The sequence below is a fragment of the Chlorocebus sabaeus genome, chromosome 9, assembly GCF_047675955.1.
Source record: "Chlorocebus sabaeus isolate Y175 chromosome 9, mChlSab1.0.hap1, whole genome shotgun sequence".
NCBI lineage: Eukaryota > Metazoa > Chordata > Mammalia > Primates > Cercopithecidae > Chlorocebus > Chlorocebus sabaeus.
The window spans coordinates 72,456,549-72,471,653 of NC_132912.1; the positions used below are offsets into that span (position 1 = coordinate 72,456,549).

General features: G+C 37.2%; 1 protein-coding gene across 2 annotated transcripts in view; it reads right to left on the minus strand.

Moving 5' to 3' along the window:
* Nucleotides 1-14,140, minus strand: part of MYPN (myopalladin) — a 106,017-nt gene extending 91,877 nt beyond the window's left edge. The window contains exons 1-2 of one of the 2 annotated variants that reach the window (XM_038009168.2): nt 13,760-14,140; nt 10,250-10,368 (exon numbers count right to left, since the gene is read on the minus strand). Coding sequence is in view for 1 of the 2 variants with exons in the window: in XM_038009169.2 (XP_037865097.2) it covers nt 13,141-13,217 (77 nt within the window). In the remaining variant the exon portion in view is untranslated. Of the gene's footprint in view, nt 1-10,249; nt 10,369-13,140; nt 13,403-13,759 lie in introns of both variants that reach the window. The other variant, XM_038009169.2, reaches the window with a different exon arrangement.
* Between the last annotated feature and the right edge of the window lie 965 nt (nt 14,141-15,105).

Sequence of the window (15,105 nt, forward strand, 5' to 3'; positions counted from 1 at the left end):
TAATTACTTGAACCCGGGAGGCAGAGGTTGCAGTGAGCCAAGATTGCACCACCGTACTCCAGCCTGGGCAACAAGAGCGAAACTCTGTCGCAATAAATAAATAAAATAAAACGCAAAAGTGTTAGAGAGCAAAGATTTGTCTACAAAGGTGTTTATCACATGATAATATTTAAAAATTGGAACCATGTTCAGTAATAAGAAATTAGTTAATTAAATTATGACATACTCATTAAATAGAACTATATGTCTATTTGTTAAATTTTGTGGAACAGTGAATAATATACAAAATAGTATATGAAAGTATAATTGATACCCCAGCTGAAAAGCTTTCTCATTTGTGCACAAACTACATGGAGGAACGGTTAAAGATATACGAAACAAGGTGCAAAATGTTATTTGAAAATGTAACTAATACACCGAAAATCCTCATTTGTAACTCAACTACTTCTTTAGCCTCGTTTAAGTTTCTGTTTATGTTTAGATGGGGGAAAAATTAAGTGCCTTATAAATCAGGATGGCTTTCTCTCTATTCATTGGACATTACTGTTTGTTGTGTTTTTTTATTTCCTTCCTTCCTTCCTTCCTTCCTTCCTTCCTTCCTTCCTTCCTTCCTTCCTTCCTTCCTTCCTTCTTCCTTTCCTTCCTTCCTTCCTTCCTCCTCTCTCTCTCTTTCTTTCTTTCCTTCTTTCTTTCTTTCTTTTTTTTTTTTTGAGACGGAGTCTCGCTCTGTCGCCCAGGCTGGAGTGCAGTGGCCGGATCTCAGCTCACTGCAAGCTCCGCCTCCTGGGTTTACGCCATTCTCCTGCCTCAGCCTCCCGAGTAGCTGGGACTACAGGCGCCCACCACCTCGCCCGGCTAGTTTTTTGTATTTTTTAGTAGAGACGGGGTTTCACCGTGTTAGCCAGGATGGTCTCGATCTCCTGACCTTGTGATCCGCCCGTCTCGGCCTCCCAAAGTGCTGGGATTACAGGCTTGAGCCACCGCGCTCGGCCCTCCTTCTTTCTTTTTTTCCAGGGTCTCACTCTCTCACCCAGGATGGAGCATAGTGGCATGATCATAGCTCACTGCACCCTTAAACTCCTGGATTCAAGCAATTCTCCCTCCTCAACCTCCCAAGTAACTGGGACTACAGCCACACACTACCACACCTGGCTAATATTTAAATTTTCTGTAGGAACGAGGTCTCTCTATGTTGCCCAGGCTGGTCTCCAACTAAAAGAACCTCAAGTGATCCTCCCACCTCCACCTCCCAAAGCTCTGGGATTATAGGCGTGAGGCATTGTGCCTACCCTGTATATTGTGTTTTAATGTGACTTTGTCTTTTACCCTTTATTTTGAGATAGCTTTTACATTGAGGCAACATGGAATGAGCATTAGCCTTGGTACCAGATAGATCTAATTCCAAATTCTGCTTCATGTCTTAACAATTATGTAACTTTGAGAAGTTTACTTAACTTCTTTGAGCTTTGGTTTCTTCGTCTGTAAAACATGAAAAAATCTGTTTCCCAGGGGAGTGAGGATTAATAACATCAAAGGCAAAGTCCTTAAAATAGGGCCTGCCACTATAATGGGTATTCGACTGATGTTCATAAAGAACAATACTTTGGTGAAGGTGATGTTAAAGTTGAAGAACTTTAAAAAAGTTTATATTTGTGGTGGAAATAGAAAAGAAAATTCTTAGATGAGTTTTTTTTTTTAAAAGAAGCCAATTGAGGTGTTAATGTACCTGTTCTTATGTTTATGGTTATGATAAATTATTATAACAAAACTTTCAGGTATTCAAAACAAAGATTTCTTTAATGTTTTAATGTAGTACTTATGACCTAGTACATTGGTGTTAGATAGAACTGGGTTCAAATCCTAGTTCTGGCACTTCCTAATATCCTAGTATAAACTTGGGAAAGTTTAAACACTATACGCCTCAGTTTATTCATCTGTAAAACAGATATAGTAGCAGTAGCCATATCATAGGTAGAAGTGATGATTAATGTGCTTGGGATTTAGTAAACATTCAATAAATAGAAGTTACTATTACTATAATAATTATTATTATTTAACAACCATGGCCATGTATCATGGCCTCCATTTTATAGATAAGAAATGGAGGCAGAACCAGTGAAGTGACCTGATCCGAGGAAAAATTTGAAGAGAAACCAAAGTGTATGTTCATAGTTAATCCAGTGTATCTGTATTCTATTGAAATACAGTCTCATGAATTAACTGTGTTGACTTCAGATCTTTGTATTCTCTTTGCTTGGACTGCTTCCTGTGCCCACCTCTTTTCACTATCTTATCAGGCCTAATTTTACATGGTTTTTGGTTCCTAGCTAAGACATCACTGCCCTGGGATTTCTTCTCTTCCCTGAGTTGGGTACCTCTCCAATGTGCTCCCAAAGCTCGCTGTCCTTGACACAGTCTCCAAACACAGTACTTATCACAATACATTAAGTGTGTGTATTTTCTTCTCTGTCTCCCTATGTTTTGTACACCATCATCTCTACACCCACATAGCACATAGAAGGTGGTTAATAAATATTTGTTGAATTAATGTGTTCATTAGAATTTTCTGCTAACTCTATTATTAGCTTTCACTTTTTTTTTTTTAAAGACAGAGTTTCACTCTTGTTGCCCAGGCTGGAGTGCAATGGTGCGATCTTGGCTCACTGCAACCTCCACCTCCCACGTTCAAGCGATTCTCTTGCCTTAGCCTCTCAAGTAGCTGGGATTACAGACATGCACCACCATGCCTGGTTAATTTTTGTATTTTTAGTTGAGACAGGATTTCACCATGTTGATCAGTCTGGATGGTCTTGAATTCCTGACCTCGAGTGATCCACCCGCCTCGGCCTCCCGAAGTGTTGGGATTACAGGTGTGAGCCACCGTTCCTGGCCTATCTTTCACTTTTAATTGTAGGATAAAATAGGACAGATAAAGGAGGACAAAGAAAACTTATAGACACAAAGAAAAACTATAAACTGGTAAAGGCAATCATAACTTTAAGATGACTTTCAAGTGAAAACTTATTTATGGTGGATAAAATAACTGAAATCATGCTTTGTTTTCTTCTTTCTTTTTCTTTCTTTCTTTCTCTCTCGCTCCCTCTTTCTTTCTTTCTCTTTCTCTCTCTCTTTCTTTCTTTCTTTCTTTCTTTCTTTCTTTCTTTCTTTCTTTCTTTCTTTCTTTCTTTCTTTCTTTTCTTTCTTTCTTTTCTTTCTTTCTTTTTGAGATAGACTCTCGCTCTTATAAATGGCACGATCTCGGCTCACTGCAACCTCTGCCTCCTGGGTTCAGGCGATTCTCCTGCTTCAGCATCCTGAGTGGCTGGGATTATAGGCACCCGCCACCATGCCTGGCTAATTTTTGTATTTTTAGTAGAGATGGGTTTTCACCATGTTGGCCAGGCTGGAATGCTTTGCTTTTATACCAGAAGTATCAGAGAACATCTGATTATAATCAGAAACCTGGGTTTGAATCCCAGCTCCAACACTAAATAACTTTGTTTTCTTGAGAAAGTAACTTAGTGCATCTGAATCTCAGTTATCCTCATCTGTCAGATAGGATAACAATTCTATCTTTGAGGATTCTCAGATGAAAATGCATATATAAATTGTTAAACTGATAAAATATTAGCCAAAATAAAAAATATGAAAATTATTTTCTTTTTTAAGCATTAATTTAAAAACTTTGTCTTTTAAGCATTAATTTTATAACTGTTATAAAATTTGTACTTAAAAAATCACAAGTGCTATTGTAGGTACCCTATAATTCATTTATTCATCCAATAAATATTTACTGAGCATCTACTATGTGCCAGGCACTGTTCTAGGCACTGTGGATTCACTGGTGAACAAAAGACAAAGTCTCTGTCCTAATGGAACTGACATTCTAGTAGGTAAAATCTCAATGTTAGGAAGAAAAATAAAATAGAAAATGGGGATCGAGAATAATGGAGGAGAGAAGAAGGTGTGTTATTTTAGCTAGCAAAGTCAAGCAAAGTTTATAATGCAGTGGAGAAGTTACTCATGTGACCATCTGGTTAAAAAAAAGAATGTTCCTGACTAAGGTAGAAGTAAGCGTCAAAGCCTAAAGAGGTGAGTGTTTTGTATGTTTAAGTCAAGCCCAGTGAGCGAAGAAGTGTGTGAAAAAGAAGAGCGAAAGAAAATGAGGTCAGAAAGGTACAAGGCCAGATCATTTAAGGTCTTGCAGACCATGGAAAGGACTTCAAATTTTATTAAACCTGTGAAGGGAAAACCACTTAAAGGTTTTGAGAAGCAGATGACATGGTTTTGAAAAAGTTCAATCATGGCTGCTATGCAAAGAATCAAACTGAAGGACGTAAGAGTGGAAGTGAGCAGATCAGTTAGGAGACAATTGCAACATGCTACGCAAGAGATGATGGTGGCTTGGCTCAATGAGTGGTAGCCATGGGAGAGGGCCAGAAATGCTCATATTTGAGATATCTTTAAAAGTAGAGCCAATGCGGTTTGCTGATGGATTAAAATGGGATGTGAAAGAAAGGGCAGTCAAGAATGACTCCAATATTTATGCGCTGAACAACTAGGTCATTGGCAGAATCATTTGCTGGGACGAGGTAGGAGCAGGTTTCAGGAAATAAAATCATAAGTTCTCTTAAACATTTCAGCTGCAGTATTCAGAGTGTCATTTGACATTTTTTTTTTTTTTTTTTGAGATGGAGTTCCACTTTGTTGCCCAGACTAGAATGTCGTGGTGCGATCTTGGCTCAATGCAACCTCCACCTCCCGAGTTCAAGTGATTCACCTGCCTCAGCCTCCTGAGTAGCTGGGATTCCAGGCACACGCCACCACCCCTAGCTAATTTTTGTGTTTTTAGTAGAGATGAGGTTTCACCAAGTTGTCCAGGCTGGTTTCAAACTCCTGACCTCAAGGCTGCCTGCCTCAGCCTCCCAAAGTGCTGGGATTACAGGCGTGAACCACCACGTCTGGCCACAGTGACATTTGAGTTTGTTTCCTCTTTTCTGTTTCTCACAAAATGGAAAATTAGATTTTTTCCCACTTTCAAAATAAGAATGAGTAATTGCCCTTGAAAACAGATCATAGCATTGGTGAAATGGTACCAGATTGGAAATGAAACAATTAATGTGGCATCCACCATCAAGACAGACTTTAGCAAATCACATAAAATAATTTGGCAACATAGACAGCTTACTATACTTCCTTTACTTTCCTAAATATCTCTTTTTTTTTCCCTAGGACCTTTCCAGAAAAGAGGATCTGCCCTAAGAACTTTCCAAAAATGTTAAGAGTCAGGTTTATGGTGCGGCACAGTGGCTCATGCCTGTAATCTCAGAACTTTGGGAGGCCAAGGCGGGCAGATCACTTGAGGTCAGGTGTTCGAGACCAGCCTGGTCAACATGATGAAACCCTGTCTCCACTAAAAGTACAAAAATTAGCTGGGCATGGTGGCAGGCGCCTGTAATCCCAGTGACTTGGGAGGCTGAGGCAGGAGAATTGCTTGAACCTGGGAGGCAAAGGTTGCAGTGAGCCGATCATCATGCCACTGTACTCCACACTCCAGTCTGGGCAAAAGAGCGAGACTCTGTCTCAAAAAAAAAAAAAAAAAAGAAAGAAAGCAGGTTCATAAAAACAGAAGTTTGAGGCTGATACCTTTGGACATGTTTTTCAACTCATGTTAACTCGGTGCTATCCTTCTTCGGGCTCTAAGAAGACCCTGTTGTTGGAAATACATGGAATAAACTCATTTTTTAGTTATAATATGAAAATTTAAGCTGGGGAATTGATCAGAGAATTAGCAAAACCTAGTATGAAGTAACTTGAATTCAGACATAAGTACTGAAGTATTCTGACTGTGAAGTATTAGATATTTAAATGAGAAAACAAATCTGGGTGGGAGGAATGCTGAGATGTTGGTCAAAGGGTACAAAGTTCCAGTTACATGGGAGAAGAAATGAGTTATGGAGGCCTACTGTACAGCATGGGAACTATAGTTAGTAATAATGTAATGTATTCTTGAATATTTCTAAAAGAGTAGAGCTTCAATTTTCTTACCACACAAAAAAGGGGTAAGTATGTGAGGCTATGGACATATTAATTAGCTTGATTTAATCATTGCAAAATGTATACATATAACAAAACATTACATTGTACACCACAAATATATACAATTTTTAATTTGTCAATTAAACCTTCATAAAGGTGAAAAAAAGGAATCTATTTTTTTAATGTGTCTTTTTTTTTTTCTTTTTATGAGACAAGATCTCACTCTTTCACCCAGGCGGAGTATAGTGGTGTGGTCATGGCTCACTGCAGCCTTGACCTTTGGGGCTCAAGCAATCCTCCCACCTCAGCCTCCCAAGTAGCTAGGACTACAGGTGCTTTCTACCATGCCCAGATAACTTTTAAAATTTGTTGTAGAGGTGGAGTCTTCCTATGTTGCTCAGGCTGGTCTCCAACTCCTGGGCTCAAGCGATCCGCCCACTTTGGCCTCCCAAAGTGCTGGGATTACAGGCATGAGCCACTTGCACCTAGTTACATGTGTCTTTAAACACTGTTCTGCATTCATTATAGTGCGGGAAGTACATTCATGAAAAAAACAAAGAATGCCCAAGTAATCTAAATCTGGTTTAGAGGCAGGCCCAAAATTAGCTTAACAGTTAATAATTATTTCTAAAGAGAGCCAGAATAGGAAAAGATAAATATGTTTAAGTAACTCATCTAAAACAAGAATGAGCAGAGCTACCCTACTCACTTTGTAGGTCTGTTTGTGAAAGCACTTTAAAACTGTAGAGCACTATGCAAATTTGAGGTGACCTTTTGCTGGTGATGCGTAATTAATATGCCCAGCATGCTTTTTAGGGAAAGAAAAAAATAGACTTTGCTCCCTCTCTTTCATGCCAGTATTGACCTGTTGGTTTTGCCTTCTATATCCGATGATATCACCCTAGAGAAGTATCTAAGTCAGTTCTTTTGGAGAAGTTCTTGCTGGGTCAAAAACGAAATCCCAGTGAATAGGAACCAGTCCTGGAGAGTTATGTACAGATCACCTTTTTAAAATCTGGGTGCAGATGGAGTGTACTTGGTACACTATTACAATATCCATCCCTTCACTATTAGAGCGATTATCCCATCTTAGTTTTATTTCTAGTCTATTTTTGGTGTGAACGGCATTAGTAATTTAATAAATTAGTATATACTGCATTACCAGAGTAAGAACTTGAGGAATATGGAAATGATATGTCAATAATAATATGGAAATCTTATAAGACTCATTATCTCAAAGATTTTTTAGTTTGAAAGAAGAAAAGATAAATACAGACAAATGTATACATCAGAAAAGAATGTTGAGATCAAGAGGCCGAGCAGAGATATCTATCAGAGAATCAGTGCGAATCTGTTTAACTAGGGACATTCCTTTAAGGGCAGAGGTTAAGTAATGAAGACTTTTAGGTAATAGGCCAAAGGTGAGTAAGCCATTTTCTTCTTATTATTTTAATCGAATTGGTAAAAGTAAGAATGTAGGGTAAAAAGTAAAGATTTCGTTGGAGTGGGAGAAAAAGAGACTGGCTCCTACGAAGCGTATTATGTATGTTTTTGTATCCAGAGGATGATAAACATGTAGGGAAGCGCTAGTGAAAGACACTGCAGCCAGAGCTCAAAGGTACTATTTAATCTGAAAGAGAGAAAAGAAATAGTGTAAAAAATAAATCCTATGGCCCATAGAAAGTCTAATGGAAGGCAATCAAGAAGACTTCAAGAATCTAGGATCAAAAAAGAAAAAGGGTTTGGTGGTTGTCACAAAAGTGATAGGTGTAAGAGGTTTTATGTCACCTCTTTATCTCAAGATCTCACCATTCACAGTGAACCAAGCTGTTATATAGGAAATCCCAAATGAGAAACCTTTGCCAATCCCTATTAATTCAAATATTTATTTTTTAAATGCAAAAATTTAACACTTTCATTCTTCTTCTGCTTCTTACTATTTGTGTCATTTTTAAGGTAATTAAGGATTTGAAAAAAGCTAACTTCCCTAATTAAATTGACCTAATACATTTGGTAGATTGAGAGAGCAGTAGGTGTCCCAAGGGATCTCAAGATCAAGTTCTAGTTCAAGCACTTTGTCAGGAGGCTCTGTTGGGCCCCTCCCTGAGAGTGGAGTGCGCTGTGACTCCGAGTGGAAGTCCATGTAGCAGGAAGCCTGCACAGAGCTTGTCAAGGTGACTCTGGTTATACATGAACTCTGAGAACTCTATAGCTACTGCAGATAAATAGTCCCACCAACTTTTGTTCCCATCAAAAATAAATCTGCTGAAAATGTTCTTAAATTTCTAAACGGACCATTCAGTCTCTACTTGAGTTGTTCCCTTTAAGCAAATGGGTAATGTTCTAGTAGTTTTAAAAGCATTTGGTCAACCACGAAGCACTACAGAAATTTTTAAAAATATCTCTGTGTTGCTTGAGTCTTTTTCATCCCCTAGGAGAGGGGAAAACCTGTTAAGAAAACCCTTTCATTTTTCTATCTTGTTACCTAACACCATGAGACCAGCAGCATCTTTGTCAAATCTCAATGTGAATGAAAAAAAAAATCAATTATTCCAGAGTTGGCAGGAGGATTTGACTTACATTTTCAGGTTAGTGAACTGAGTCTACTAATGCTATTATGAGTAGGAATTAACTGTTGAAAAATTGAACTCTCACTTTTTCACATACCAACATTAGTTCGTTAAAACTCCTTCAAAATGGAACATGATTTACCTGTTGTCTCATATCTTCAAAACCAAATTTGCAAAAACTACCACTAGTTCCAAAACCAGCTTGGATAAAAACTCATTCAACTTCTTGTGTCCATAAATTGTGGTTCTGTGTCTGTTCTACTCAAAGTGACTTTGTAAGCATATTGTAGTAGTGTCTATATTATAAATTGTAGACATATGGAAGACTGGGGTTTTAACACATTATTATGAGTTCCAGTAGCATTAGCCATATACTATAAGTGGGGATAGAGACACACTTCCAGAATTTGGATAGTGTTCAACTGTTTGTTTCATAGTCCATTATTATAAGATTCTGTAATGCCTATAATTTTGTCTCTTGACACCTCTGTAAGTATATTATTCATATATTTCAGATTTCTTCGGATGGCCTTGATTTTAAATATTTTGCTTGTAGTCAAATCGTGTGTCAGACAGTATATCTTATTTTCTGTTTTAAAAAATATGTTTATGATAGCTATAAGTATAGACATTCTCAATTTCCTAGAAAAGGACTATGAATTTTATGTGAACTCAAGAGCTGTTATTATTGAGAGACTATAAAGTTATGACAGATTTTTAATTTAGAGTTTGTAGGATTCATTTAATTATTACTAAAGTAATTGAATCATAGTTTTTTGATAAAGAAAACTGGATGACTATTTTGTTTCTTTCAAGCTGATGTTATTATCTTTAATAAGAATATAAAAATCTGTTGATAAGGTAATAAAATTCCTTAACACCATTACTGTAATGTTCATTTTTGAGGACTGGAAATGCTTAATAATCTATCTTTTATTTTTCTTTGCTTATACAGTTTTTAAAATATAACTCAAGATGTGCATCTAATTACTGCTAATAGTGCAATGTACCAGGCCAAACATTTGCCACTGACTGTCAAGTGTCTTTCTGATGCAGTTGAAAAGAGAGAGAGAGAGAGAGAGAAAGAGACAGGGAGAGAGAGAGAGAGAAAGGAGAAAGAAAGAGCAATGTCCCTTGAGCAAGACTTTCTGCAGCTGTTGTGTACATTAATCCAGGGAGCAGATCTTCCAACACTAAATATAGCAAGCGTATCCTTTTACATGATAAAAAAATTTTTAAATGAAAGTCTTTATGCAGGCATATTATTTTAGATTCAACTTCCTTTAAAAAGGAAATAGGCATTGCATACATATTCTCTATATAAACAACATTCTTTTAATAAACGAATGTGTGGAAAATGCCAATGAGATATGCAACATGTCACAACTTCCTCTGTCGAGATATTTTTCCTTAGGAACTCAAGTAGGCTGTGATCTCTGTGAGTCTCATCAATCCCCTCCAAAATCTTTACATGTGGAAAGCTTTATTTTTCACTTAATTTCATGTCCCATCGTATGTAATTAGACAGTTATCCTAGGTTTCATTTCAAGTAACAGTAATGAGTTCTTTGAAATATTCGCTTTTTCACTGTCAGTGCCCTGTTATCAAAACACACTTGTGAACTTAAATCTGGATATTACCTTTCTTTTCTTAGTTGACCCAGATGAGGATGTCCAATCCAGGCACTCCACTGCAATGATAATTATCCAGGGAGAACTTTTAGATGAAAGCACAGGAGAAGAGGGAAATTCTTCACGCCCTTGGAAATAGAGAGTAGCCGTCCATAGAGAGTGAGGAGTTAACCTTAGTTTCAGTGAAGATGGCTGTAAGAAGCTGGACAACCTGTCACCACCAGAGCCAGAGCATTTGTCAGCTCACAGGTCCCAAGTTATTTTGAGCTGTATAAACCATGTGCCTGTGAAACATTCCACCTGATTGGACAGGAGAAAACTGAGCAAAGGGATTCCATAGCAGGACAGCACCTATAGGGGGTGGGGGTCAATCAGTTCTTTTACCTATAGAATTTCCCTTATAGCCAGAGGCCCAAGTTATTTATTGATTGATGTTTGGAATGAACACTAAATGCATTATACCATAGTTCCTCAGTCAAAACAATGACATTATTTTTAAATGTATGAAAACTCTTAATTTTCAAGATCTTTAATTTTAATCAATAGGAAATTTACTCTTATTAAATCACTGATACATTTTAGGAAATTTGACTGTGAAAAGTCAACAGAAGCTAAGGTCTAACGTTTTAAAGCTGAGAGCTTTTTTGAATTGTTTGTCCAAAGGCTAAGCAAAAGCCGAGAAGGTAATTAATATTAAAAATTCCGTGGCCGGGCACAGTGGCTCACGCCTATAATTCCAGCACTCTGGGAGGCTGATGTGGGCAGATCACCTGAGGTCAGGAGTTCAAGACCAAGCTGGCCAATGTGGTGAAACCCCATCTGCACTAAAAATACAAAAATTAGCCAGGTGTGGTGGCGCATGCCTGTAATCCCAGCTACTCAGGAAGCTGAGGCAGGAGAATTACTTGAACTGGGGAGGCAGAGGTTGCAGTGAGCCGAGATAGTACCACTGCATTCCAACATGGGGGACAGAGTGCAACTCTGTCTCAAAAAAATAATAAAATTTAAAATAAATAAATAAACTTGAAAAAAGTTAACCTGATTGCTTAGCATAGATTAAATGATGCTATAACATTATCAGTCATGGTAGAAGCCAGGACTTTGAAAATTCAGACTTAAATGCTAGTTATCATTCTTTAAAAGGGTTATTCTTAGATTCTGATAGCATGAAATACATTGGTTTAAATCTAGCTTTCTTAACTAAGTCACACAACTGCTTATACGGTTTCTTCCTAGTCATTCATTCATTTGATAATTATTTACTTAATGCCTACTGTGTACCAGGTACTGAGTATAAAGTAGTGCACAAAATACACAAAAATTTCTGACCTCATGGAATTTACGAAGAGATCTTTATCCTCTTCAGTCATTGTGAGACTATTTATAGTACACTGAACAGGTATAAAATTTCTTTGTTTATTGTGATAGCACTGGAGGTTTACACCTTTTTTATGTGGTTTTAGGCTTACACAGGCAAAAAAACAATGAGGAACACTTTTAAATAATTCAGATGGAAATAACTGGTATTGAGGAGAGAAGAGGATACAGGAGGAAATGAATTATCTGGATAGGTTATTCTCATTAGCACTGTAATCCAGAGCTTCAATGTACAGATTCATTTGCTCTCTTACCTAATCTTGTGCTGATACTAATGTCAAGACCACTTAATTGTCTTTCTGCATACTCTATTTATGTGGATATGCCAACAATTTATTTTTATTTAAACAGAGGATCTTCCTCCACTATCCCACTCAGATCTTAAGTCATAATCAATGTAAGTGCTGCTGGGTCTTGGGTAGTTCTCCCCCACAGAAGAGTAGAACCTCTATTTCAGGTGGCTAGTAAAGGCAATGTTGAAACACAGTAAAAGTAAACACATTTTTACTTTCCTGCAAACTGCCATGATAAGTCTGGTATTCCACCTTTCACTCAGGTATAGAATACTAAGGTTGAAGGAGACTCATACTAAAAAGTAGAATAAAGCTGGTTGGGCAGTGAAATTAGGAATCTATATAAAGAACTAAAGTAGGTGTAAAATGCAAAAGAAGAGTTACAGAAAAAAAGAAGCCGGCCGGGCGCAGTGGCTCACGCCTGTAATCCTAGCACTTTGGGAGGTCGAGGCGGGCGGATCGCTTGAGCTCAGGAGTTCGAGACCAGCCTGGGCAATGTGTCAAAACCCCGTCTCTACTAAAAATACAAAAAAATTAGCTGGGCGTGGAGGTGTGTGCCTATAGTCCCAACTATTCGGGAGGCTGAGGCAGGAGAATCTCTTGAACCCAGGAGGCAGAGGTTGCAGTGAGCCAAGATTGTGCCACTGCACTCCAGACTGGGTGACAGAGCAAGACTCTGTCTTAAATAAATAAATAAATAAATAAGAAACCAAAGAAATTCTGAATGGCAGTCATCTTTCTCTTTTCATTTTTACTGCAGCATTTTCAAATACAGATACCATACACAATTTTCGAGCTCTTTGAAAAAAAACTGAATATAAATGTTTTAAATAAATAATATTTAGCAATTGTGAACACTTTGGTTATAATACATCAAACATATTTTAGATTTTAGTTTTTAAAAACTAATTTCTGTTCCCAAATAAGCCAGCTACCACCTTGCTTATCTTCAGTCGTAATTGTATAAACATTATACCACAAACCTACTAGTTCAAGATTTCATCAGAGTTTATTGATACAAAAAATAATCTTTAAAACTTTTTAATGCCCAACATAGTTAAAAACAAACTTTGTTAAGTGGCAAGCAAACACAAGGTTGGTTACAAGCCTTCCTATAAAGTTGAGTGGCTCATCCAACACATGTGTTTCTTGTGGTTTGAACACGATCCTGGGCTTGCCTTCAGCTGTTTTCTTAATTCAGTTAGTCAGCCACAGAAACAATTTACTCACATTGGGATGATCCACAGGAATGCCAAGGAATCTGGAAGATCTATGACAGAGGAAGTCTTCATTTGGATGAAAAGCATGGGAGAATTTCCATGCTATTAGATTCATATAAAATGTTTGCATTTGCTATTTTTTTATATTGCTATAGGCTCCAGTTCTCTAAAACAAATTACTCACATATACCAAAGCTTCAGTAAGTTTTGCTTGAAGTTCATAGATTCATCTTGACGTATCCAGTATCAGATGAAAAAATTAAACAAAACCTCTATGCCATATTTTTGAAAAACAGAGACTGTACGTATTTTTTAGCCATTTTTAATGAGAAAAATTTTCACAGCAAAGACAAGTTCTTGACCATCCAAAACAATAGATGGGTAGCAGATTATAAAAGATCTTATACAAAAGGCATGACAACAATGTAATTGAAAAAGACAATGAAACCGTTAAGAAATTTCTTTTTCATCTAAACTACTGAAAATGCTTGCCTGGGAAAACTAAAAACATTTTTAAAAACTACTTAAAAGTTCAAAACCCACTTAGTTTTAAAAACTAAAAACATTTTAAAAAACTAAACAGAACACCTGCTTTAAAACATTATCCTGAGAAGTAAATTTGTGGTTACCTGTCTCAGGAGAAGCACCATTCCTATATCAATCAACCAGGATGATCTAAAGTCCAAATCTCACTGCCTAACTTGTGTCAGACACAAAAGTGGCATGAAGGAAATGTGATACTGCCCCGCCAGAGTAATGAAGGGTATTTACAGGGTTCCGTTGCAGATCCAGGGACAGTCATTTAGAACAGATTGCTCTTTCAGATCAACTTTAATAACTCAGTCTGCACAATGTTCTTAGCCTGGATGGCTGGTGGGGGTGGATAATGACTAAGATGACTAAGGAAATAGGCTTTCTTGATTTCTCCTTAGACTAAATGAAAATAAGCGTGAAGAAATTCTCAATAATAAAGCAAGTGGAATACAGAAGATATCTATACACAGGATGCATATTACATGTATAAATATCTTTATTTGGTACCAAACTGGGACTATGGTCAAGGCATTTAATAAGGTAAATATGGAAAAACAATCAATTATTACAACACTTCCTGTCTGTTCCCCTAATTTTAAGGTGATTAAATTAAAGCTTTACTATGTGGTTTGCATTAAAATACAACAAAGCTTCCTTTACTTGTGCTTTTGGGATGTAGTACATATCAAAGTTTACACTTTTCAAAAAGTATTATTTCCAAGAAGAAAATCTATTCAGAACTTTTTAAAAGAGCACTCTGAGACTAAATTACTGAAGCAATCTGGAACAATTGTTATCATGTATGTACTCCTCAAGGTATACAATTAAATCCTACTTCTCACCACATTAATATAATGATCATATTAACACACATAAATATGCTATAGTCTTGGTAGAAATAAGTTAATATTCCTTAGCTATGTGCTAAGCACTATGCTAGGCTCTTTGTGTATGTGTTTTATTTAATGAATTCCCTTAACATCTTTGAAGTAGGTATTGTTATAATTCTCATTTTACAGATGAAAACTTGAGGCTTAGAAAGAAGTTTAAAACTTGCCCAAGATCACACAACAAGTAAGCGACTGAGCCAAAATTGAACCTGAGTCTGTGTTCATAACCACTGCAAATATTCAAATGATTATATTTCCAACATATTTGTGAAAAATTAAAAGTAAAAATGAATAGAAAACATATCAGGCCGGGTGCAGTGGCTCATGCCTGTAATCCCAGCACTTTGGGAGGCTGAGGTGGGTGACTCACCTTAGGTCAGGAGTTCAAGATCAGCCTGGCCAACATGGTGAAACCCCGTCTCTACTAAAAATGCAAAAACTAGCCGGGCGTGGTGGTGTGTGCCTGTAATCCCAGCTACTTGGGAGGTTGAGGTAGCAAAATCGCTTGAACCCAGGAGGCATATGTTACAGTGAGCCAAGATTGCGCCACT